The following is a 24,661-nucleotide window of genomic DNA, read 5'->3' on the forward strand; positions in this document are numbered from 1 at the left end:
CAAGGTACTTCGTTTTCCACAGTTTCTCCCGTAGCATCCACATCATCTCTGTATTTTGTCCAGGGCTAATTAGAAGACCCCACAAAAGCTCAACATTTCACCAGATTCCACAACAGAAAGTTGAACAACATGTTTCTTGCCGGGTTTCTAAAATTGTTTTTGTAATGTTTTCCTGTTGGAAACAGTAATTTCAAGGCCTGTGAGCCTAATTTGGGTTAACCTTACTATGGACTGTTTCTCATAGTCTTGGACAGACAGCAGCCTACCATCACCAGTACAGGCCACCCAAGTAATAGCAAAGAAATTTCAAAATCAAATTTATAATCCAATGAAAAGAAGAGTGGTCTGGATTGTGAGCACTGTAATAAATAAATACTAGCCAAAGCACTAACGCGTGCATCTGACTTTGGTTTTCTAATTTGGTTCGTTAGTCTGTGTGGTTTCATAGCTTTCATGTAGATTCTTGAGCTATGGGTCAGCCATAAAAGCAGAGGTATCCTGTCATTAAATTAAGGACAGGAAAAGAAAGGAGGCACCACAGGTAGTAAAACTATGACTAGGCTTAAATCCAGAAACTGCACATGCTGATTTGAGTGTGAAGTCACCTGGTGAGGGCCGAGCGCTACAGACACCTACGCCATATAAATATTTGGAAAATATTACAATAAAACTAAGGTGGTACGCTGGTCAAACACCATATCAGACATTTTTTATCACTTTACTGGCTGATGACAAAGACAATCCCCTTCTGATGTTTAACAAGCCCCACCTGGCATTAGGTTGGTACTATAGGGGACAGGTGTGGCTGATCGGCTATCAGCTGAACAGTGCACCCTGTTTATCATGTTTTACATTTGGTCCTTATAGAACTGTTCATTTTTCATGTCAGCCTTGAGGATGTCATTACAAGAAACAGCAAGATCTTAGATCCTGAACACTGAATTACTAAATCAGATGAGATTAAGCAACTTTCTCCTTGTAAACAAATCACAATCCAATAAACAAGTGGCTGATAATTAACAGGTATTGTCAGTGAGGCCAAAGCCTTATATAGTCTGTTTTCTGATCCCATTGAGAATGAAAACTACTACATTTGAAATAATGAGCATGAGCCGCTATCATCTATTTCTTATTTAATCCTTCCGCAATGTACAAATCTACTGTTTGAAAGAGCCAATCAATAGCATTATTTACCCCATTTGTAAAACACAGAATTAAAGGCATAAATATGAATATAAAAAATGTAGTGTCTTGTAGGTTTATAGGTTTCAATGACTTATCAGAGTACAGAAAGTTCCCTCTGTGTTACTATGTGCTACTATGTGGATGTTGGAAAGTTGTCCAGGAGCAGCAGAAAAGAGGACAGAGTGTTGCGTCCAGACCAAAGTGTGCACTATTGGCTCGGGTAAATCCAACCCAATACATAGACTTTTAGACGGCACATGCAAACACTCTAATTATACACTAAATGATGTGGAAAGATAGCCTGAAGTACTGTGTGCAATCTAGCTGTAGGGAAAGGGGTGAAATGTGGAAAAATGTTCCATAAATAGCCCTGTTTTCCTGTATAACCATGAAAAGGTATGCTGAAATATAACTGTGTAGGCTGGCGATAGCTTCAATTAGAATATTCCGGAGCATGCCTAGAAAGTAAAAACGGTTCACTAGACTACAACGATATTAGAGGTTAAAACATTTCCTCTATGACCTAAGTCATGTCAATCCACAACAAGGAGGAAGTTGAAATTCAAATTAACGACCGAGCATCACATGAAGTTTAAAGATGCTGATGATGGATATGCAGGCTATGGTTCAGTCATAGAGTTTCTCCAAAAATAATTGCTTTAACTACAGCAGAGAACAGTTTTCCAGTGCATCATCATTTCCACAGTGCCAAAGCAGAAGGCTGTTGTAAGGTACAGACAGAAAACACCTGTTCTTGGTTCATTTTTTTGTAAACTGGAATGGTAATGTCATTTTTGTGTCAGTGCTGTTCATTTCACAACCGTCTTTCTTCAAATTTGATCTCTCTGGGAACAGATCGAGCATTTTGAAAGTTGGGCAAGTTTCCTGAAAAAAAATGTGAGTTAAAAAACGTTGGGCCCTGACACTGTAATCAATCACTGACTGTACAGCATGGAGGTGGTCTGATGTTTTGCGGTATGCATGAGAACTTTTTTCCACATGTGGAACCGGCGTGTGCTGTAGGAAGTCAGGGGGAGTTAATAATTTGTTGATTGTGTGGCCTGGCATTGTTATCCACTGAGATCTGCATGTTAATGTCATGAGGCCGTGCTACCAAATAGTGTGTCTGGAAACGGACTAACTAATCAGCAGGTCAGGGGGGTTCACAGCCCAGGTGCAGACTCTGCTGTTGTGCTGCATGGGGCTTATGATGTCTGCGAATCAAAGAAACCCTTATGACAACAAATACAACCAGTTAGGAGAGTATGTGATTATCTGGACCAATTATGGGGCTTTAGGTCTAGAAATTTACCACTAAGAAAATAAGACATTGTTTTATTAAGACTTAACGCATCAGTTGCTTGTAACTCACCACTACAGTGCAGACAAGTTCAGATGCTGCCACAGATCAGTAGAATAGTTCTGCTTCAGTTACACTGAAAGATGCTGAGGAGAAATTTCATTTGCTTCCTTTGAGTTTTTTTTTTTTTTTTTTACAGTAGGATGATGATAAGACAGGAAACGTCTTTACCAGGTGATAAAGTGGGTTTGGACAGAGATGAGATCTATAACAGGTTATTAGTATGACCTGCAAGATCAACTAGAAATTAAAATTGTAAACAGAAACTGGTGTAGAGGTAAGAGCTATGATAGTGTTCAGATCAAGTGTCACTTATAATAAACAGCCACATCCCATGCCTATTTGTTTCCATTACATAGTCTGCAGTATTTCCAGTAGTAACAGTTTCTTGGCCATATCATACATGAGAATTTTGAAGACTTACCGGATCATAAAAAATGGGACACATCTCTGCGTGGATTATCATGAGCAGTATCCCGAACAGAGCAGTGCCCAGAGCTAAGGCGCACAGGCGCTTTTTAGCCTCCAATAAAAACTTTCTGTCTCTCAGCGTGTACAGGTCGTCTCCTTCTATTGGAGTTGTCCGTTTCCCGGGAGGAGACAGGCGCACGGTCACCTCCGAATCCCCGCTGGTTCGATTGATCAAACCATCGCGATTTCCACAGTCCACTCTGGAGTGGCCGTGCATGCTGTGGTTGGTCACCTCCATCTCCGGAGCGCACACAAAACGGCCGCCGGACCCGCTCTCTGCGTCGTCGCTCTCCGCTGCTCCGTCCTCTGTTTGTCCGGTCTCTCCGTTGCGTCTGTCCGGAGTTGCGTATGGCACAGTCCGATGGGCGCACTGTGTACCAGGCCCTTCTGACTTTTGTCGCTCATCGAAATAGCGGTTTTAAGAAAACACTTGGCCTACACACCCTCACCTTACCACTCCTACCCTGCGACGCGGCGGCGTGGTTACGCGCACTGATGCCATTTGCATACATGTTCAATAGTCTAGGCTGTGTCCATTTATTTGCATGTGTTATTATTTTAGGACCGTGCGTCAGTCCGCCGTACATGAAATCTGTCTGTGGTGGGTGTGTGCATGCGCTCGCCCTGTGCGTGATGCTCTCTCAAGGATTTACTACAACTATGTGCACTGAAGCGCAGGAAGTTTGTTCACATCAGCTAAACATCGACATCGACTATATTTGTATTTATTTATTTGATTTGACAATGTCTGCACAGAAAAGCTTTGTATTTTTTAGATGAGATTATTTTGCATTACCAAAGTTGGCCCTTCAACCTTTAATTTTCTGAATAAAATAATTTAATATCAAGAATATTACCCGTTTCCACAAGAGATTTGCTTGACATATGTGCATGTATTTTCTGATTATTAGGTTGTTGGTTTTGTTTTACGGCGTGTACTTTGGTGGTGTGTAACTTTGGCTATATAGTGACCTCTAGTGGTTGAAGGATAATATCATGTGGGGGGTCATGAAAACAATGGTCAAGGTTTTCTCAACATTGCATTTTAGTCATGACTTGTTGTCTTAGTCTTCCACTTTAAAGCCAACCCCGCAAATGGGATGCAAGGGGCATTGTTTTAGGTTTGTTTGTTTGTTTGTTTGTTTGTTTGTTTGTTTGTTACACTCTAGCAGCAAAACTATTGGTTGAATTCATACCAAATTGAGTTTATAGATTACCAGTGACCCAGAATAGATCTGATTACATTTTGGGAACAGTAGGTCAGAGTTAAAATGTTTTTGAATAAAAAAAAAAAAAAAAAAACGTACCTCCATATATTATAAAAGCCTAGTGGGCTCTGTGTGCGTGTGTGTGTCCAGGATTCACACAAAATTCGGAAAGAGCTGACGACTGCAGTGTGGTGTATGTTTGTATTTTTAGTATTTTTGGAACAGACTAGCGAAAATAGCAAGTTAATAGGACCAATATTTTGGGAGATATTAGTAATTTTGGAATACAATAGCCTTACAATCACATTGCTATGGCCAGAACGCTTTGGCGGTGACTGCTGGACAAATGTGGTACAGCATGCACGAATACACAACAGCATAAAAACTACCTCATCTAGACATGCTAGTAAAAATAATACTAAACCAAGGAATAGGTGAAGCACAAGTATACCATTTATTTCTAGAACACTTTTTCAGACCTAATGGGGGGGGATGTCTGTAGCAGCAAAACTATTGGCTGAATTCATACCAAATTGGGTTCATAGATTTCCAGTGACCCAGAATAGATGTCATTACATTATGCAAAACGTAGATCAAAGTTCAAATTTTTAACACAATTTTTAAATCTTTTTTTTTCTCCTATTTACTTATAATGGACGGAATTTCAAATGTCTATAAAACATCAATTTTATTTCAATCTACTTCAAACTTGGCACATATATAGAGGGGGCTGATATGCTGACATCAGCACACGCATAGACATGATGACATCAGCTGGATCGATGGCAAAATAAGCTACAATATGTGCGAGGGGCGGGGTTTGTTGGGCCTAGCAATAACTTTAAAAAAAAAATGTTTTATTACAATCATTGCTATATCCTCCTTATTTCTGAATAGATGTTTCTATTGTGTGTGTGGATTTAAGCAAGCAGCTTGGTGCTTAACTAGTAGGTTGAGATGTAATGGGTGATAAGTGATTGTGATAATGGAAAGGCTAACTCAGAATTGCAATGAAAACCACATGTGTATAACTGTAACTCTGTATGTCAGTGTTTTTCAACCTTGGGGTTGGGACCCCATGTGGGGTTGCCTGGAATTCAAATGGGGTTGCCTGAAATTTCTAGTAATTGATAAAAATAAAAAACTTACCAATAAAAAAAAATATGGTGAATTGAGAGAGACAATCACAATCCTTAACCTCCCAGGACCCACTGTCCACATTTGTGGACAAGAATTTCACAACTTTCTATAAAAAAAAAAAAAGAAAGAAAGAAAGAAAGAAAGAAAGAAAGAAAGAAAGAAAGAAAGAAAGAAAAAAAGAAAGAAAGAAAAAAAAAGAAAGAAAACTGTCCACCACAAAGGACATTCCATAAAAAATTTAAAAACTGCATCTAAAAAAACTGTTACATCATGATGTTTCCAATATAGGCACTTATTTAACAAAAAACAAAAAAGCTTGTACTTTCCTGACATGTCCTGGGTCTGAGGAGGATAAAAGACATGACAAACTGTGAAGCTGAAACTGCAGCACTGTGGTTCTGTTTATCTGTCAAGTGATCATTGTCACTGGTTTCAGATGCTGCAGCTCATTCATAATTCATAGTTTTTTGAGTTCTTGTTTGTTCAGTATTAATTGTCAGCCTTGTAAATCCAAGCTGGACTGACTGTACATATCCTGACCGAGGAAAATAAAACTCTCCCTTTGTGCAGTAATCTACACCTGGCTTTACTGTCTCCGTCCATAATAATATACATTATATAGACTAAATGTTGTCTAAAATTAATGTTTATTTGCAACATATTATAGCAAACTATTACATGACCAAAACCAAATTAATTTTAGCAAAAAAAAAAAAAAAAAAAAGTCTCCATTTTGAATGTCTGGGGTCGCCAGAAATTTGTGATATTAAAATGGGGTCACAAGCCAAAAAAGGTTGGGAACCACTGCTGTATGTGGATGCAAGTGTGAGCTTAGTTCATTACCTGAAACAGAATGGTTGCATTACACCCTTATTAGCTCTGCCTATTCTCTTGTATTTGGCCATTTCACTTGCCAGGATGTTGTTTGATTCCTCGAAAATTCAACAGGTAATCATTGTGAGACTCAAATTCCCTCTGTCTGTTTTTACCGGGTCTGTTAAGAGAGGAATAGCACCGTGACGCAGGAGCCCTTCCTCTGGAGCATCCTGCTGACGATGGTGATAACAGTCATTACACTTCTGAATACATCATTAAAAACAGAGCCTTAGTAAAGAGCTACGACTGACAGGTGTTAAAAGTCGAGTCAAAACATGTTTATTAGAAACATTTCAAGCAGAACCAAAAAGATAAATATAAAAAATTGTGGTTTAAATAAAAATGCAAAGGAAACAACCTAAAAATATAGGTTAGAGCTGAGTTAATTATCTGCAACACAAGCATATAAAGCAAAAGTTAAGAGGCAAAGGTGCACACAGATCATCTTCAAGGTTGCATGGACATGAGTTGTAATTTCCACAGATAAATATGTATGAAATTACTTAAATAAATCACAGTTCAAAATCAGTGAATGGAATGTGCATGAATTCTAAATGCATAAACGTGTAGCAGATTCACACAGATTTACAGTAAAAATCCTTTAAAAATTAAAAACAGCATTAAGAAGGCCATAAAACAAATACAGTAATTGAACACACTTAACACACACTATACACAGCAGTCACTGTTTATAAAAAAAATATATACAATTTCATGTATTAGCTGTGAGTATAGTGCCATCCACTGGCTGCCAAATAAATTACAAAAAAAAAAGACCACAAGATTAGAAAGAGTGCGTCAGTCTGTGCTATACAAATTCTGTACTTTTTACAAGCAGTTAAGTAAAAAATATTCTTTATAATATACAGACAGTCAATCTAGCTACTACAGATTAACACCCTGAATCATACTTTACAATAATTCACTGATGTATTAACAGAAAACCACCATTTGGCAGCAAATAGAGAACTGAGAAAAACCAAAATATCACCTGAAAGAGTAATTTGGCATTAAGCGTATTGCTGAAAGTTCCTGAGTTAGTCCAAGCACCTAGTGATTGTAGTCATTCTGATTTGTACAGTACAGAAAAATTATCAGTGCAGCTCTGATAGATTTCATTAAATGCAACCCTTTCCACAGGAGTTCAGTGGCGTATCTGGGCTGAGAGCACAACGCATGAATTGTAAGTCAATATAAATAAAAAGAAAAGAGGAATTAATACAGATTGTGCGAGGAATAACTGAGCTGTACAGCTGAAAAAAAGGTTTCTTGGCCCAAGTGTAACTGAAAGTAGAAATGTGGCTCAGTTGAGGAGCTTATAATGCCCTGACCGCCTTCACGTCACAGTGCCTGGGGGGAGGGGGGGTTTAACTCTTTACTGTGCCCCACGGCTGCAGAGTGGCCTGAGGCACGATGAACTGTGGAGTTGGCTGTGGTAAGATGTAGTATCCAAATAGTTGCTGGGGTGGAGGCGGTGGTGGTGGAGGTGCACACACTGTGGTGAGGAACACTGGGGCAGCCTTCTTGTACTGGGGCCAAACTGGTGCAGGGTGGTAGAAGTACTGGAGACTGGCAGGGAGCTGAGCAGAGAAAAATACAGCAGAGATTAGCACGGACAGCACAGACTTTCCGGGAACATTGAGGAAGAACTGGTGGTACTTTCCTATCTAGGATATGAAAAACTGAAAGTTTATCACTTGGGAAAGTCTTTTCAGACAACGCTCAGTCATAACAAGCAGCTACTGACCATGGATTTGTTTACACACTAGACACACATAAGTGCTTGAATACATATGTAGTATGTTATGTACAATGCTGGGTTCTTAATTCAAGTATTCAACGATCTTAAGTCTATCTAAGGATTTGTTATTTCATTAACTTTGACTATGATTTTGAGCTGTGTATATCTGGAGATTTGTCCTTCGTGGAATATTCAACAAGCACTGTCACAAAGCTGAAAACAAAAACACTAATTTTTCACAGCTTGAGGATTTCAGTGCACAACAACAAAAATAAATAAACAACAGACTGCACTGGGACATGTGACGCCAACACTACATCTGCACACTTGCTTTACTTGAAAGATAGCAACAGATGGCACTTAGTTTACAAAAATAATTACCGTATTTCTGACGTATTTCACTTTATTGGGTCCGTCTGCGTATCGCTTCCGTATTCTGGGCACCATTGCTATCGTGTAGGTGTCCCCTTCTGCCGTCTCCTTCTTGACCACATCCTTCTCTTCTTTTTCCTGCTCTCCCTCTACCTCGCTATCCTTAGCTTCCTCCTCAGTGTCGCTGGACGCAGCCGAACCACAGTCTGATGAGGTAGCAGAGTGATAATCTGACGTCTCTAGGTTTGTCGAGTCCACAGAGGAGTCATCCTGGTCTCCCTTCACGTCTTCGTCATCTTCATCTTCCTCTGTGAAACTGGCTATTGTGAAAGGCCTTCCGTTCTCTCCAGACCTGTAAAAAGGGAGTGCGTTCATTTTGGTTCGCATAAAGACTAGTCATCGTCATCCTACACATTTGTATTCCTGTCTTTGCATCTTGACAATGACTCATTCACACTTCTGGGCAAGACTGAGAACTGTCTGTTGTTATGGAAACGTGAGTGTCTGTGTCATTCTTTGACTTTGCCTCACAAAGCAGCCAATGACTCACCTCGCACACACCTCCAGTGGGTCAATCCACAGCGTGACCTCAGATGGAAGGCCTAGCTCGCTGAGTGTGAGCTCACTCTCCTCACATGCTTTCAGCACCACATCATCACATGGTGTTCCTTTATTTATCCGGATGCATCTGTGAGGATTTAAACATCATAAGTTCACTGTTGTTTAACGTCATGTCAGCAGCTGATGGTCACAGCCAAGTATAGGAACAAAAACAAGATTTGACATTTGGATTTATGGATTTTCCATTAGTAACTACCTGAATGCCTGTCCTTTGCTGGGGCTGTCAGGGTACCAGTGGTCTTCATATTTATCACACAACACTTTCTGTAGCTTTTCAGCAAACAGTTCTGCTTTGGTTTCGTCGAGCTTTCCTCGTGCCACAGCCAAGCGTTTGAGGAAGTTCACTCCAGCCTTCACCTCTCTTTTCATGGTGTCTGTAGAAACAAACAGATAAGAGGAAAAACTGTTTAGGCCTCGTGTTGGTTCATTTTGTACACCCTGGTATCTCAGTCTGGTTTTGTGCTCTGTGTTTCTCAGCAGGATTACGCAAATACTACAACACTCCCTTTCATGAAATGTGTATGGTTCAGGGCTTGGAACAAGGACACACAGTCCCAAAAGAAAATAATAATATAAGCACTAACTTGCACCAAGTGATGAAATACAACTAAGATGTTTATTATTCAGGGTTTGTACACATTTTTCAATGTCATATTCAAGCATTTTTAAGGGTTGTTTTCACATTTTTCCAGCACAGACAGCACCTCATCACTGGGGTTAAATACATATCTACAGGAACACATATAATCATGATTATGTTTTTTCACAATGATGTATATTGTATTATGCTATAAACATCTAAAGTTATGTTTAATAATAGCAAAAACTTTTGAAATTTAAGGGTAACACAAAGTTTTATCCAAAACAAGGGAAGCCACTTGGCATTCTTCACACTGAGCCAAAGATTATGATAAAAATTTACCTGTTGTCGACCTGAGAGCCCACAATAATTTTCTTTTTTGACGTAAAGTTTATTTTTCAAAACGTATCATCTCTCTGTAAATAGCTTTAGCTTGCCACCTAATCTGGCAAAGTTAATATTAAAAATAAATCACATCACAGAGTTATAATTGCAAACACTTTCAAACACTTAAACTAAAATTCAAGCGTTTTTCAGATCTTGAAAACATAACATTGAAATTCAAGCATTTTCAAGGATTTCAAGCACATGAACGAACCCTGTTATCATAATAAAGACAGATAAACCGACCGCTGGCTACAAGAGACACAAAGGTATTATGGTTTAATAATGTTGTGGAAGCGTAGACTACTTTCCATGATGGAAGTTTGCCTTTTTTTAAAAATACACACAAGTTTAAAGTGCAGACTGATTGCAGTTTTTGGCAACACACTGACTTCCCCTAAGCCAGATGTGGGGGAGCAGGAACTTCAGTGACAGTGATAACAGTACTTCCCTGTGCAGTTGCCCCTGAGGCTTTTATTATTAGGGGTCCTGCGAGTAAAGTGTGTTTATATACAGGCAAAGAATATGCAAAGTAACACTGTTGTTTCGACATGTACGTATTCTCACATGCAAATTCTGTGCAGTTTATCTTCTGATAGCGTGCCTGTTTGGGTTGGGTGTCAGTGTCAGCCTGACCTGAGAGAAGAGTATGTTTGATACACGCCAAGGCAACTCAAACTTTGCAAACGTAGCTTACATTCAAGGCACTAACATCCTCCCACTGATGTCCCAGATGAGAAAGTCATGCCTTGAACTCTGAGGTGCAGACAGTCATTTGTTATTGTGGCTCGAAACATGCCATTGTCGCTTCAGCTCATGTAATGTGTTGTGAGAGAAAATTATTATTTGCCAAGTTAGACGTAGCCACAGCCATCCTTTAAGAACAGTGATGAGTTTGTGACATGTAGGAGTGACTTTAAATCCCGAACAAATATGTTTTGCTATTATCTGTGAGAGTATCATGCTTAAACAGCAGCTTGTTGTTATCAAACAGCAGTCAGTTATTAGTCTGCGTGGTAAACAAGGGCAAACTGCCACTATCCTTCAGGTTGTTTACATGGCTGTGCAGCCTTTATGCATTATATCATATTTACTCTGTATTTAAATGTTCATTGTTTGTGTTTCCATTGCAAGATAGTAATCTTGCGACAGACTGACCTGCAGGTTACTCTACACATACATGAGCACAGGTTTTTCTGGAAGGTTTTCAGTCTCAGGTTTCTTCTACTACAGAAGAATGTTAAAGTGGCCTTGTACTTGAATTCCTCACAAAACCTTGTTACAGGGGCAAGTGGAATTCAAAACAGAGATGGTGTTTTGCTGATGGTGCTTCTAGTCTGTCTAAATTTTAATAATCGTTGTAACTGCTCCAGATTTTTGGGTAAATCCATGACCAATTAGTTGATTAATCGAAATGTTATACATAATCAAGTTATTAAATGACTGAAGAACTACCAACCTCAGTCTGACGGACGATGAATGCATATGCTCACCCTCCCTCATTGCAATACTCACTATTTTATTACCTTCAATATATCCTTTAAATGTTGTAAATATATTTCTTCTAACTGTGATGTAGAGTTGGCCTTTTGTATAAAGTCGCGGAAAAAATTATTAGACCTTTAAAAGTCATCAAAACAATGGTTATGCAATCAAGTACTAACTCCTGTGTGTATCATGTGATGAAAACAGACAGAAAAGAAAACATGGAATGCCTAAAAGCACTGTTTTTGGCAGTACAATGCTATAGATATTGATGTAAGAACTGAAGTGATTTTGGTTATCATCAAGAAAACATGGAAAATGGAGAGATATCAGCTCTGAAATTAAACTACTATGAGCTATTTTTGTTGTTATCATTATATTTGTCCAAACAAATGTACCTTTAGTTTTACCAGGCATTAAAATGAACAAAAAATTGGAGAAAGCAAGGGTGGTCTAAGAATTTTTTCCACAACTGTATTTCAGTATTTCTTCTTCAGTATTTTTCAGTATATATTTTCAGTATATTTGTGTGACAGTTTGTGAAAAATCTCTTTTTGCACTTTAAGAATCTGCTGCTTTTTGTTTTTGTTTTTTTTTGGGGGGGGGGTTCTATTTTTTATTTTTATTTTTTTTCCTTTCTCTTCCCATTGATGTAATCAAGCGTGGATATATATATGTATATATGATGGTATATGTACAGTACATGTAGGTTTCATCATAACTCTAATATGTATGTCTAAATGCAGACAACATAGGGGTATGTATGATAGGAATGTACATTCATATATTTATCTTTACACTGTAATCCCGAGGAATGTACATTTATATGAATGGAAGATGTAAACATGAAAGGGTACATTTTGTTTTTTTCATTTTTTTTCCCTCTTATTGTATGACAAAATCTCATACATACATTTATGTAAGGTAAAAGCTACTCTCAAGGCAATATTGTTATGTATTAATTACCTGCCTTTTGTTGATAATGGCAATAAAGTAAAAAAAAAAAACAAAAAAACAATGTGCTGCTAAACTGAATTTCATTGTTCCTGTAACAACAAAAATGTATCTTATTCTATTACAACCGCAACCCTAAAACCACAGATGAGGAAAACAAAGCCTAGGGCTGATCTTCCAGTCAACAAAATCTCAACTATTGTTTATGTTCACAGTGATAACACTGATATGATGCTCCGTGTCGACATTTAACATAAGTTATCACCTCAGATTTAGTGACATGCACTGATGCACGTCCAGGCTGAGTCACGTCTTCTAAGTTGCATCAGAATATGTTATTGATAAATACTTCAAGATACTACAGCCGGCAAAACCTAACTGGTGTCGTTTGTCTTCTGATAACTTCTCCTATAACTGTTACCTCAGTGATAATCAGCAGTTAAAAGTTGCCTTCTAAATCTATGTGTTGTGTTTATTTAACTGAACAGTGATCTACTGTCATTTGCAGTTTGGTGATACTGTGTTAACATGATTGAATCCCCATTGAACACAATCTACTGCTGATTCAAATGCTTTAAAATATAGTTAATATTTAGATCTGACAGTGAGAAGCAAAGTTACACAGTTTCATTTGTTCAACCTCATGTCATAAATTCATAAACTTCCCATCAGTCATCACAGAACCCAGCTAGGATTTACATTTATGATCATGTTTGAGTCTCTTCTCTCTTTTCTTTTTAGTACAGTGTCGTCGATATTCACCTTTAAAAGTCACAAATATAAACGTTAATGCATCTGGCTCAGACAAAGGAGACCCAACCAAGCAGAAGACACGTGTTTGTGTGTAACAGCAGATCGTGGATATATCAAATTACAACAAAGAGGGAGAATGTACAAAACAAACTTAAACAGCCACTATGTGGTTTGTTTCATATACGCTGTAAAAAAGGAAACGTAAGGGCATATGCTGGAAATAACGCGTTTGGTTTTTCTGACGGTGCGGAAACCCCCCGATGGAAATTCAGAAAGTTAGCAGAAACGGGTGTTATTTCGGTTTCACGAGAAAAACAGAGTCAACCCAGGTTACATTATATAGAACTTATAAATGTTAAAACATGGTAATAACACATGAAAAGTTTTAATAGCGCACGTGAAAAGTAAAAAAATAAACCCTAAAGAGGCACAAAAGAGTTTTTAAAGCTTTTCAAAGAGTTGTGATGCATTTACGTGACAATGAAGCCATATGATACTAAATAGCGCGAGCCAGTACATAAAAGTCAGAAAACAGAGTGTTACTCACTGTTCATGTGGTCCACAGTGTTCATACGCAGAGTCCGTGGAAGTCCTCTCCAGTGTCTCTCGTGTCTCCTGTCTCGTCGTGGCTGCCTATGCTGCTGTGTTGGACTTGTTGCGGTCAGCACATGTTGCTTCCTTGTTCTCTCCTCTGCTCTAAACTCTGCTGCAACAGAGACGTAACATTACCGTCAGCGTGACTCACTTCCTTTATTCGGCAGCGTGAGCAAGAACTGACGGGTCCCGGAGTGGAGCCACGCCCCGTCATGACCAAATATGGGCAATCAAGGTAAACAGCTGACTGTGGGATTTCGTGTCCGTATATTCACGCCGCACGGAAGCCCCTCCCCCTACGTCACGTCACCATTTCACTACGTTTATGATGAAAGTCGAATGTCTAGAGATGAAATAGAACACCGGAGCTGTTTTTATCTCCTGTTGCTATTGTTCCATTTTTAAACACACATATTGTACCCTATTTCCTCCTGTCACACAGGAAAATAAAATGTTTGGCTTTATCACTTTAACCCTTTCATGCATAGTGGTCACTCCAGTGGACAGTTTTTCTACAGCTGTTCTCTTGTATATTCATGGGTTTTGTTGTTTTAGTTCCATATCAGCCAAAACAATGGACACTAATGTATCATCCTAAACACTGACATTTATACCATTACTGTAAGTTTGCTGTTCTCGGTAAACCTGATCTGCAGTAACATGTTTGAGTGTAAAATAATTGCTTGTTATTGTTATCTATCTATCTATCTATCTATCTATCTATCTATCTATCTATCTATCTATCTATCTATCTATCTATCTATCTATCTATCTATCTATCTATCTATCTATCTATCTATCTATCTATCTATCTATCTATCTATTTAATATTATTTTGTATATTATCTCCATGAAGTGAGTATTGACTAGTATTAGAGTATGTTTAAATGTGAGAAAACAGCAGATTGGCAGCAGTAAAAATGTTTTTATTTCATCATTTACACACAATACAGGGTGGGGAAGCAAAGTTTACAATAGTGTGAGGCAGGGATTGAAAGACAGTGTATGACCAATTAGTTTATTGAAAGTCATGAGAATTTATTTGCCACAAGAAAATTGACATAATAGAAAATGTTTTTATTCTATGTGTCCTCCTTCTTTCTCAGTAACTGCCTTCACACGCTTCCTGAAACTTACGCAAGTGTTCCTCAAATATTCGGGTGACAACTTCTCCCATTCTTCTTTAATAGTATCTTCCAGACTTTCTCGTAATAGTTTTGCTCATAGTCATTCTCTTCTTTACATTATAAACAGTCTTTATGGACACTCTGGAACTATTTTTGAAATCTCCTTTGGTGTGACGAGTGCATTCAGCAAATCACACACTCTTTGACGTTTGCTTTCCTGATTACTCATATGGGCAAAAGTTTCTGAAAAGGTATGGATAATAGTGTTAGGTATGATTATGACATCAATATATGTTTGGTTTCAAAACAATTGACGTTGTGCCTGCTGAGAAAAAACAACTAAATGTTCATTGTAAATTTTGCTTCCCCACCCTGTATATCAATAAATACATGTTTCTTTGCTTCAAAAATGAAATGCATGGTGTCTGTCAAGCTGAGTGGACATTTTTGGAACTCCACGAAAAATAGGTTCATCAAAGAATTTTCAATTGCATTCTTTTTTTTCGTGTCTAAAAAAGAATAAAAACACTCCGGAATAAAATAATCTTCATTAAAGTTCTCATAACTCATGCATGAAAGGGTTAAGTAATTGCAAAATGTAGTTGTTCTTTCAGATACATTTTTTATGGAATGGCTTTTGCAATGGACAGCATTTTCATTTATTGATTGATTGAAATCTTTATTTTGAACATGTAGGCCAGGGGTGTCAAGCTCATTTTCTTTCAGGAGCCACATTCAGCTCAATTTGACCTTCAGTGGGCCGGACCAGTAAAATAATAGCATAATAACCTAGAAATACTGACAAATCCAAATTTATTATATGCAAAAAAACAACAACAACATAAAATTATGAAAACATTTACATTTTACAAACTATCCAAAAAAAATGTGAATACCCTGAAAAAACTGAAATTTCTGAAGAAAAATAAGAAAAAAAATCTGATCAATATTATGCCTCAACTTATGATTAATACATGTGCATTACAGATCTGACCGACCAAGACATAAAACAGGCAGAATATTGTTAAAATTGCACTTATTTTTCTTTAGACATTTCAGGTTGTTCATATTTGCTGAGGTTATTGACATTTTATTATTAAAGGATATCAGAATTTAATGTTCTTTGCAATAAATCAAAGAGAAAAAAATTGGTGTTGCCATCATTTATAGGCATGATGTCATATGATTTTTTTCATATTAAACCAAAGAACACTTGAAGTCATTATTTCCAGGTTATTATGCTATTATTTTTGAGTTTGACACCTGTGACTGTTAATAACTTCTGCACCTTGCAAATTCATCTCATGGGCCAGATTGGACCCTTTGGCAGGCCGGATTTGGCCCCCGGGCCGCATGTTTGACACCTGTGATGTAGGCAGTGAAATAAAAAACAAAAACAACCAACAAAATATCAGTCATGATACATAAAAGGTTGATAAGTAAACAAAAGAAAAAAATAAAACAGAAAATAAATAAAAATAAAAATAAATGCAATTAAACATGCTCGAAAAGGAGTAGGAAGAAGTTAAAACTTATATACTCTTACCCCCAATCTCTATTCCTTATGATCTTTACATAGCAATTATTATTTTAAATGAATATCAATATAATAGTAATAATAACAACAACAACAACAACAACAACAACAACAACGATAATAATAATAATAATAATAATAATAAAAACAATATAACACATCCTTATTCCTATATATACTAATGTAATAATGCCCATTTGCAAATTATCATACCAGTATCAGCACTCTCAGATATTAATAAAAATTAAAAAACTAAAAATTTTAAATAAAATTGTGAAACACTTGTCCCCTACAGAGGACAAAATTTGCATACATATGTTCTATTTTATAATGTTTATTCTGTCTTTCAAGGGTGTCAAACTCATTTGATATATCAAAGATAATGCAGTTTATTTTGTTCGCTGATGATACAAGCTTTCTTAATTCAGGAGAAGATTTGAAAACGTTAGTAGAGAGAATAGAAAATGAGATGGTTTAACAAAAAAAATGGTTTGATATAAACAAATTATCTGTGAATTTGAATAAAACAAAGTTCATGATGTTCACAAATACAAAAAAGAAGAATATGTTTTGATGTCTCTTAATGGTGTTGCGATTGAAAAGGTTTCAGAAATTCGTTTTTTAGGTGTAATAGTGGATGATAAATTAACATGGAAACCACATATTGCTTATGTAATAAATAAAAAGGTGTCTAAAAATATTTCTGTATTACGATAAGCAAAATATGTGTATGATTATAAAGCAATGAGAATTTTATATTGTTCACTTATTATGCCATATTTGAGTTATTGTATTGAAGTATAGGGCAACACATATATGAGTAACATAAAGCCATTGTTTTTAATTCAGAAAAGAGCAATAAGATGTTAATTTCAGGGAACATACAAATGAACTGGACTGTTTAAGATTAAAGAGTTAGCTGAATTAAGGACATTGTTGATTGTGTTTAGAGCAAGAAACAGACTTTTTCGGGCAAATTTGCAGAGATTATTTGTTTTAGTATCAGGATGAAAAACACAGATGGAGATTTAATTTAAACAGCAAAGGGTTCTGACTAATGTAAAGCAAATGTGTATTTCTGTTGTGGGTGTCAGAATGGGGAATTCTTTGGCAGTGGAAGAGAAGAGCTGTAGAAATAACCCATTACATTTAACCCATTACTAGCTGAAACATACAGGAACACTGCACACTGCCTGGGGAGCAAATGGGGGGTGGGGGGTGACTTGGTCACAAGCCAATTCTCCATATTTTAGGCCTTTTTTTTTTTACTATTAAACCTATTTATTTAATTTCTCTTTCAGTTTCAGATATCTAATGAGTCATGGCTATGTTGTTGATTATGCACAGGCTTGATTGTGAGGCAGCATTTTCTTTTTTTTAGTTCATGCTTTACCATAAAAAGCTGTAAGTAATAAGTAAACAAATAAGTTACACATTAATTGTATAGGCCCTTTCAGTGTTTTACATGATAAAAATACATGAAAGCAAAAAAAGACAATTTAAAACATATATTTTAAGGCTTATTTATCGAATATGCTACGAATATTTTGTCATTATACAAATGTAGACATTTAAGGTATCTGTATTTTTATAGCTTTTTACTGTTACTTGTATCTACTTCCTACACATACCAATTTCAGCTCAGGGCTGTTGCTCTTGAAGGGATTCTTGATTATTAACTATGGCTATTTCAGATCATTAGACCTATGTGTTTTTCCCACTTGAATGGATGTGATTGACTTGAACAAGGTATAGATTTCCTGGGGCATAATTCAATGTGTGGAATACGTGCGTTTTTCTCCCCCACTAGAAAACTTGAAATAGACTTTGTTCTATGCAAATCAATTCAATCTTTTAAAATGCACATAATCTAATCTGTCAGTTCACATGGCCCTAAATCGGTGTGTCTCACACTGTGGGGGTGGGCCCCTTGGGGAGTGTGGAGGCTCTTTGGGGGGCACAAGATTGCACATGGGTGTTTTTTTTTTGTTTTTTTTTTTCAGGACAGAATCTACATAGCAGACAGAACTTTTTGGTGTCGGACCACCCCAAACTCATTTTAGGGATGTCCAACAAACAAATCCACTGCCATGGTGATCTGTCACTTAACTAGACAAAGAGTGTAGGTTTAGAAAATGGACAAGAAGTTTACTGTCCAACATTTCTATTTTTGCACAGTTTATTTATGAGAATATGCACAAGGTAAAACAGGCTCATTGCAGCCACTGATACTGTTATAATATGCATCTTTGTTACCAAAAATGGGTTTGATGTCCTATGAAGAATGTACTTTATTGTTGTAGTTCTAATAACATAAGTGCACATTTCGTATTTTTATTTATAAAGGTATTGTCTCGGAGCAGTCTGGTGGAATTTATTTGCATTGTTCACACAAAAACTTCAGTTGATTCTAATTTGCACAACAAATTATTCAAAGATAAGCAAAGAGAATGGCAATAATAGTGATGTTTCTTTCTATGAAAGTTATACTTTAACCATTTCTATAGTTGTGTTGGGGCTGAGGGGGGCCTAGAAATCTTTCTTCCTCCAAAGGGGGGTTTGAGAACCACTGCCCTTTGTTGAGTTGAGCCAATTTCTCACAAATCCTTATACATCAGTGCAAGGTTAATTAAAGGATGCATATTATACATTTTATACTATAGATTTCATTCAGGTCACAAAGGGTGTAGACTTGCACTAGGAAGATAGAGAAGTGTTATTTTATATTATTTTATATCTATTATGTACAAAATTATCACTGTCCCTGTTGAGGAACTTATTATATTGTCTTACTGTGAAATCTATTAAATGCTATGCACTCATAGTCCTGGAGTTCCAGTAACTTCAGTTTTGCTCAAAGTCTCAACATGATTTGTGCTTAGTCATAGATCCACCCCAAAATAGAAAGGAGACTTTTTTCATATCCTTGGCATCAAAAACAGGGACAAATCTTTAAAAAATCTGTAGTCGCAGTCCAGAAATCACAGCTCTGGTAATTGAAATGAAAGGAACACACATATTAAAAGTCATTCTTGTGGTTAATACTTGAAAAGATTTAGCCTCATGAGTGGGAAAGAAATTCAAGACAGCAACATTTAGCTCACTTTAGGTTATTTTAAGTCATATGTACTATGAGATATGTAAGGGATTAAATAATAGTTAGTGAGGTTTCCTTATTGCAAAAAAAAAATACAAATAAGTAATAAAAGCAAAAAGGTCAAAGAAGAGTTGACAACAAATTTCTATAGACAAATTTATTGGCACAATATAAAAACTCAAAATACCTTTAAAAAGATGCTATATAACATACATGCAGCATTTTAAAGAAAATCTTGACAGATGTTTCAAAACATAAAAAAATGCATCAAGTAATAGTACAGTAATAGTATGGGAAGGTTCAAAATGATAAAAAAAAAAAACAGCTACTTATAGTTGCTGTTTGATAGGAATCTCAAGTGAATAGCCACCATAGACACCAGTAAAATACTAGAGTTATTATACAATTCAGACTTATGTTGTGTCATCGGGTTTTTTTTGTTTTTTTTGAGTTGTGATTCACACTCGACTGGTGTGTAAACAGCTTTACATCCTGACCCCTGTTGTTTTTCTCTGTTAACGCCAAAGAAACTGTATAATACTTTCACAAAATTGACCAGACAAACTTTACATCAATAATAATAATCTACAGCCATTCAAACAGACGCATTCAGAAAAGTCAATACAATGAACACTGACAATTTGCTCATTGCCAATAACAATGAGTAACAGGTCTGGAAGTATAGTTACCCATTGTTTTCAGAGCCATGAGAAGTCTGGTGCTGAAGGAATGTTTCCAAATGTGAGAAAGTCTCTGTGCACTCAGTACACTCATAGAGCACCTCTGATGAATTTTCTTTATCATTTTGAATATTGTCTGTATAATCATCCTCTATGTCCTCTGCGTTACCCTTTTCAAGGCCAAGGTTTTGACTTGCACCAGTTCCATGAGCCTGTCCGACATCTGCCTCTCCCTCTGGGTGATTCTGAAGGTGGAGCTCTAGGGAAGATAAGTTTCTGAACTCGGCTGGACACTTTGGGCACTTATTGGGTTCCTTTTTGTGGTAGCGCAAGTGCCTCTGGTAGACACACAAAAGACCAAATCTCTTCCCACATTCTTGGCATTTATAGTTAATGCGACCTGCTTTTCCTGACTGTTTCTCCTTTTGTTGGTCTTCTGGTGAAGACTGTTCATTGTCAGAGGAATTTTCCTCTTTCTCATCAGATATGCTTTTGTTTTTCTTACGATTGACAGAATGTGAGCCTGGGCCATTGGTTGGAGGCGCATACAAGTGCTTCAAACCTGGTTTCTTGTCCAGTTCGGCTTTATGGTACATAACATAGTGCCTTCTCACATCACAGCGCTGAGGGAAATGTCTGCCGCAAAATACACATGTATGCATGGTACCTTTATGGTATCTCATATGACGGGATAAACTGCTGGAATGATTAAAGACACGATGACACTGCTTACAAGGATGCAGTTTACCATTTGGATTACTGCTTCGCCTACGACCTTTATTTGGTACTGTTCGCTTTATGGGCTTTTCTGGTTCTTCTGATTCTACATTCAGCTGATCAATTTCCTCCTGAGTTTGATGTGTTAGATGGTGCTCTTTCAGAGCAGCTAAATTTTGGAAACGATCCCCACATAAACCACATCTGTAAGGTCTGGAAGAGGATTCATTACAAGTCTCACTGCTGGTATTTCTGAAGGCTTTACTATTCAAATTCTTAACTTCCACTGATGTGCCATTAGTATGACAATTTTCTACTAGTCTGTCATCTGTATCCTTGGTGCTTACTTCAATTTCTACTTCAGTTTCAAAGGCAATGTCTGACTCCTTTCCCTTGCAATGGTACAGTGAATGTGTCTGATAATCTGACATCCAGAAAAAGTTTAACTTGCACTTCCTACAAGGGTATGTTTTCTCACACTGTCTTTCCTGATTATTCTCTGACTTCCCCACTGACTTGGGATGGCTTTCTTTCTTGTGAGCACTAAATGCTTCCTCTTTAATGAACCGCTTACCACAGTGATCACAACAATAAAACCGCTCACGTGTGTGGTCTTGGAGGTGTTTTTTAAGGTCCTGTCTACCTTCAAAGATCTTACAGCACAATGTGCACTTGTAACCTCGCTCTGTGTTTCGATACTGTTGATGACGATGCAAACTCTGAAGGCTGTTAAATGATCTACTGCAGATTTCACAACGGTAATGGCCCTGGCGACATTTATCTGAGTTTAAGTCTAATTGCCTTGGCTTGAACACATCTCTATAAGGAGGAGGCTGTGGCTTTAGAGGAGGAGACACTGGTTTGACTGGGGATGGGAAATGTGAAGGTAGAATCCCAGGAGATGCCGGTTTCATAGAAGCATGTGACTGTGCAAAGCCATTCACAACTGTCAGGGTACCATTTTCTTGTAGAACATATTCTCGAGGGACTTCAAATCCATTGGATGAGCCATCAAAGGCAAATGACTCCAAAGGTCCATGGATGGCCATATGGGTTATCAGACTGGAGTACTGACTGAACCCATCACCACACTCAGTGCAGATGAAAGTACTTGATTCTCCACCAAATGATGGTGCCGCATTATTTGCCAATTTCTGCTTTTCCATTATGTTTTGTCCATGTGCTGAGGGCATCATTTTCCAAACTGCATGTATGAGTAAAACTTTATCCAAGCATCCACAAAATTCTCAATGTTGTAATTTGAGCAAATCACCCATGACATGACCAGGTTCTACGAAGATGTCCTAATGATCTGCATACAGTCCTTGAGGCACCTGGTGGGGATGGTGAAAAAGACAAATTAAAACAATCAAGTGTAAGTCTGTTTCAAAAAAGTGTAGTGTAGTTAATATGCAGTTCAATTATTCATTATTTTAACTATCCCAAAACAAGATGGTTGATCCTTTCAGATCAACTGCACACACATTAAAGGGTTGGTTTACATAATCTGAAGTGAGCGTATAAGTGGCACTTTTCATAGTGTATTATATGCAATAGACTGCGGTCGGCCCTGTTTTGCAGAGCCACACATGGGTACAGAAAGGATGTTCAACTATGATTGGGGCCAGCAGCAAAAACAGTGCATAAACCATATGAAAAAAGGGCTGAGGGAGAGAATCAATGCCAGCTCAGGACATTTTCACTGGTCTACCATGTCATCACACAGTCCTTTCCAACAGTAAACTACAGTAAATTACTTTGCATCAAGGCCTTTACAAACTACGCACTTGACAAAAAACAACACAAAAGTGCTAACATTTGGCAACAAATATTTTACATCAAAACTATTCAGACCAACAGCACTTGTTTTGGTAAAAGATTAAAACACATTCACACCAGGTCATTGAACAGGAACTGAAAATGATTCAACATCACCTGGAGCATCATCACATGGTGCAAACTGCATTTGATTCATACAATATTCATATTACAGAAACTCCTCACTATCCAATTGTTAAATAATGATGTTCCACACATTGTCCTTCACCTCATTACTTTTATCACCTATATTTTTCATTGTATACAAAATGTGGCTATAAGTCAGCAGGTCCTGTTCCATCACTGATGTCACATGACTGTTTCACACATGTGAAAGCTTAAAAATGGCACAAACAAATGGATGATATCACAGAGGGTTCATTCACCTTTTACACATAGTTTATAGGTTTGGCTCAAAGTTTGTTGAACCGGTTTTCTGGAACAGGGCCCTGCTCCAAGAATATTTAAAATCAGAAGCTAACCTACAAAAGACTAAAAGACGTCTGCAAGTTAAGGAACAGTGAGTTCCACATGGAGGATTTTATAATCTAACAGTCACAAACACAACTAAATACAGACACACAATGCACACATTTGGGAAAAATGAGTCGTGACTCTAATGCTGTTTCTCACTAACACTGGAACTGTGTGTAAACTGATACTAAATTGTGTAAACTGAAAGTGAAATCATATGGAACACTGAATTTTAACTACAGATATACTAAAGTTTCCAAGCAACTAAATGCAACTTCAAAATGTTAAATATCATTTCAGGTTTACTGGAATTCAGTTCCAAACAGGGGCAGCACAGTTTGAGGAAAAAAGCCATATTGCAGTTACATACAACATTGCAATTTGTGATAGTGAGTTGAGTGTATTTGCTTGATTATCAAAGAAAACATACAGACTGCTGCTTTCCTGTCATTTTCATCTCAGGCTTACTATCATAGATATAAAAAGAGAAGCTGTTTACATTTGATAGTTTTTACACAGTATTCCTCTTAGTTCAGTGCCACTGAATCTAAAATACTACCATACACACACTAGACCTTTCAGTGGCAGCCTGTTGCAAATAACTACACAGGCTGATACTGGCATTGTGTCATTGATCCAAACTAAAACATTCATCTACGTGTTTGCACTATAGACATGACATCACGCCAAATATTGCCTTTACATTTCAATATGGAGAAATGTTGGCTACCTGGTAGTTCTCAATAAGAAAAACAACTTTCTAAACCTGTAATATTAACAAAACAAATACTGTATCCCGTATTCCTAAGGTATTTGATATTTATCCTCAAAAATCTGAATTTCTTAGTGTTGTTCATCATCGTTACTCTTTGCCCAAGTTCAGTTCACAAAAACCTGCATGAAAAAAAATGCCATCGCTTGTTTCCAGGAAATGGATATCGCTAGAGGGCGACTTTACCCTTCCTTCCTTCCTTCCTTGACTCACAGTAACTGGAGTTAGCAATTGACTTAGCCTACTTTTACAGATTACATTAATCTAAAAGCTGCTACACACATACCTTATCAGGTACCATATCTGCTGAAGTCTTTCGTTACGGTTCGGTGAATAATAATGAAATTATACTTATGCAAAACAGCTGGGTATTGTAGTCAAACCACAGCTAACATTAGCTAACGATATCGCTAAAGCCAGGAGAGAAGCGCAGTGGTTTGCGCCGCATCAGGTATTTAGCGGTCACCCAGTCAGTCCTAGAAGTCAACAGAGATAAGACCTACCATGAAATTAAGTACAACTGGAAAAAACTGTAACATACATGCATCGTCTGGTGATATTTCTCCGCTGCTGCTGAAAGACGGTGCCGCTGTCTGTCCAAGGAGGTGACGAACGTTGATGACGTCACAACGCAAAAGACGTACGTTTATGAATTCAACCCACACACTTTTTTTTTTAACGTGTGCGTATTGTTTTTATTGTTTGATCGTTTGAT

General features: G+C 37.3%; 3 protein-coding genes across 4 annotated transcripts in view; all 3 read right to left on the minus strand.

The window, feature by feature from the left end:
* Nucleotides 1-3,622, minus strand: part of LOC115436030 (intermediate conductance calcium-activated potassium channel protein 4-like) — a 25,494-nt gene extending 21,872 nt beyond the window's left edge. The window contains exon 1 of the mRNA XM_030158726.1: nt 2,970-3,622. Within this exon, the coding sequence (XP_030014586.1) occupies nt 2,970-3,254 (285 nt within the window). The 5' untranslated portion in view covers nt 3,255-3,622. The remainder of the gene's footprint in view (nt 1-2,969) is intronic.
* Nucleotides 3,623-6,496: 2,874 nt separating this feature from the next.
* On the minus strand, nt 6,497-13,851 carry LOC115436411 (maternal B9.15 protein). Its single transcript, XM_030159278.1, has 5 exons — nt 13,678-13,851; nt 9,171-9,348; nt 8,904-9,041; nt 8,363-8,705; nt 6,497-7,820 (listed from the first exon to the last, which is right to left on the minus strand). The coding sequence occupies exons 1-5, from the start codon at nt 13,700-13,702 to the stop codon at nt 7,608-7,610; spliced, it is 897 nt and encodes a 298-aa protein (XP_030015138.1). The 5' UTR covers nt 13,703-13,851; the 3' UTR covers nt 6,497-7,607.
* A 5,774-nt stretch (nt 13,852-19,625) lies between these two features.
* On the minus strand, nt 19,626-24,579 carry LOC115435748 (zinc finger protein 271). Of its 2 annotated transcripts, none has more exons than XM_030158353.1 (2): nt 24,488-24,579; nt 19,626-22,216 (listed from the first exon to the last, which is right to left on the minus strand). In XM_030158353.1, the coding sequence occupies exon 2, from the start codon at nt 22,076-22,078 to the stop codon at nt 20,171-20,173; it is 1,908 nt and encodes a 635-aa protein (XP_030014213.1). In that variant the 5' UTR covers nt 22,079-22,216; nt 24,488-24,579; the 3' UTR covers nt 19,626-20,170. The 2 variants fall into 2 exon arrangements, with proteins under 2 accessions (XP_030014213.1, XP_030014212.1); XM_030158352.1 differs by having other exon boundaries at nt 24,450-24,573.
* Nucleotides 24,580-24,661: the final 82 nt, after the last annotated feature.

Source organism: Sphaeramia orbicularis, chromosome 16 (assembly GCF_902148855.1).
Source record: "Sphaeramia orbicularis chromosome 16, fSphaOr1.1, whole genome shotgun sequence".
Lineage (NCBI taxonomy): Eukaryota > Metazoa > Chordata > Actinopteri > Kurtiformes > Apogonidae > Sphaeramia > Sphaeramia orbicularis.

Bases quoted from the DNA above. Each gene is read 5' to 3' on its own strand.
- LOC115436411 (XM_030159278.1), bottom strand. From the start codon at position 13,702: ATGAACACTGTGGACCACATGAACA. The intron at 9,349-13,677 runs GTGAGTAACACT...TTGTTTCTACAG, and splicing joins CACTGTGGACCACATGAACA to ACACCATGAAAAGAGAGGTG. The intron at 9,042-9,170 runs GTAGTTACTAAT...AAATCCTCACAG, and splicing joins AGCAAAGGACAGGCATTCAG to ATGCATCCGGATAAATAAAG.
- LOC115435748 (XM_030158353.1), bottom strand. From the start codon at position 22,078: ATGATGCCCTCAGCACATGGACAAAACATAATGGAAAAGCAGAAATTG.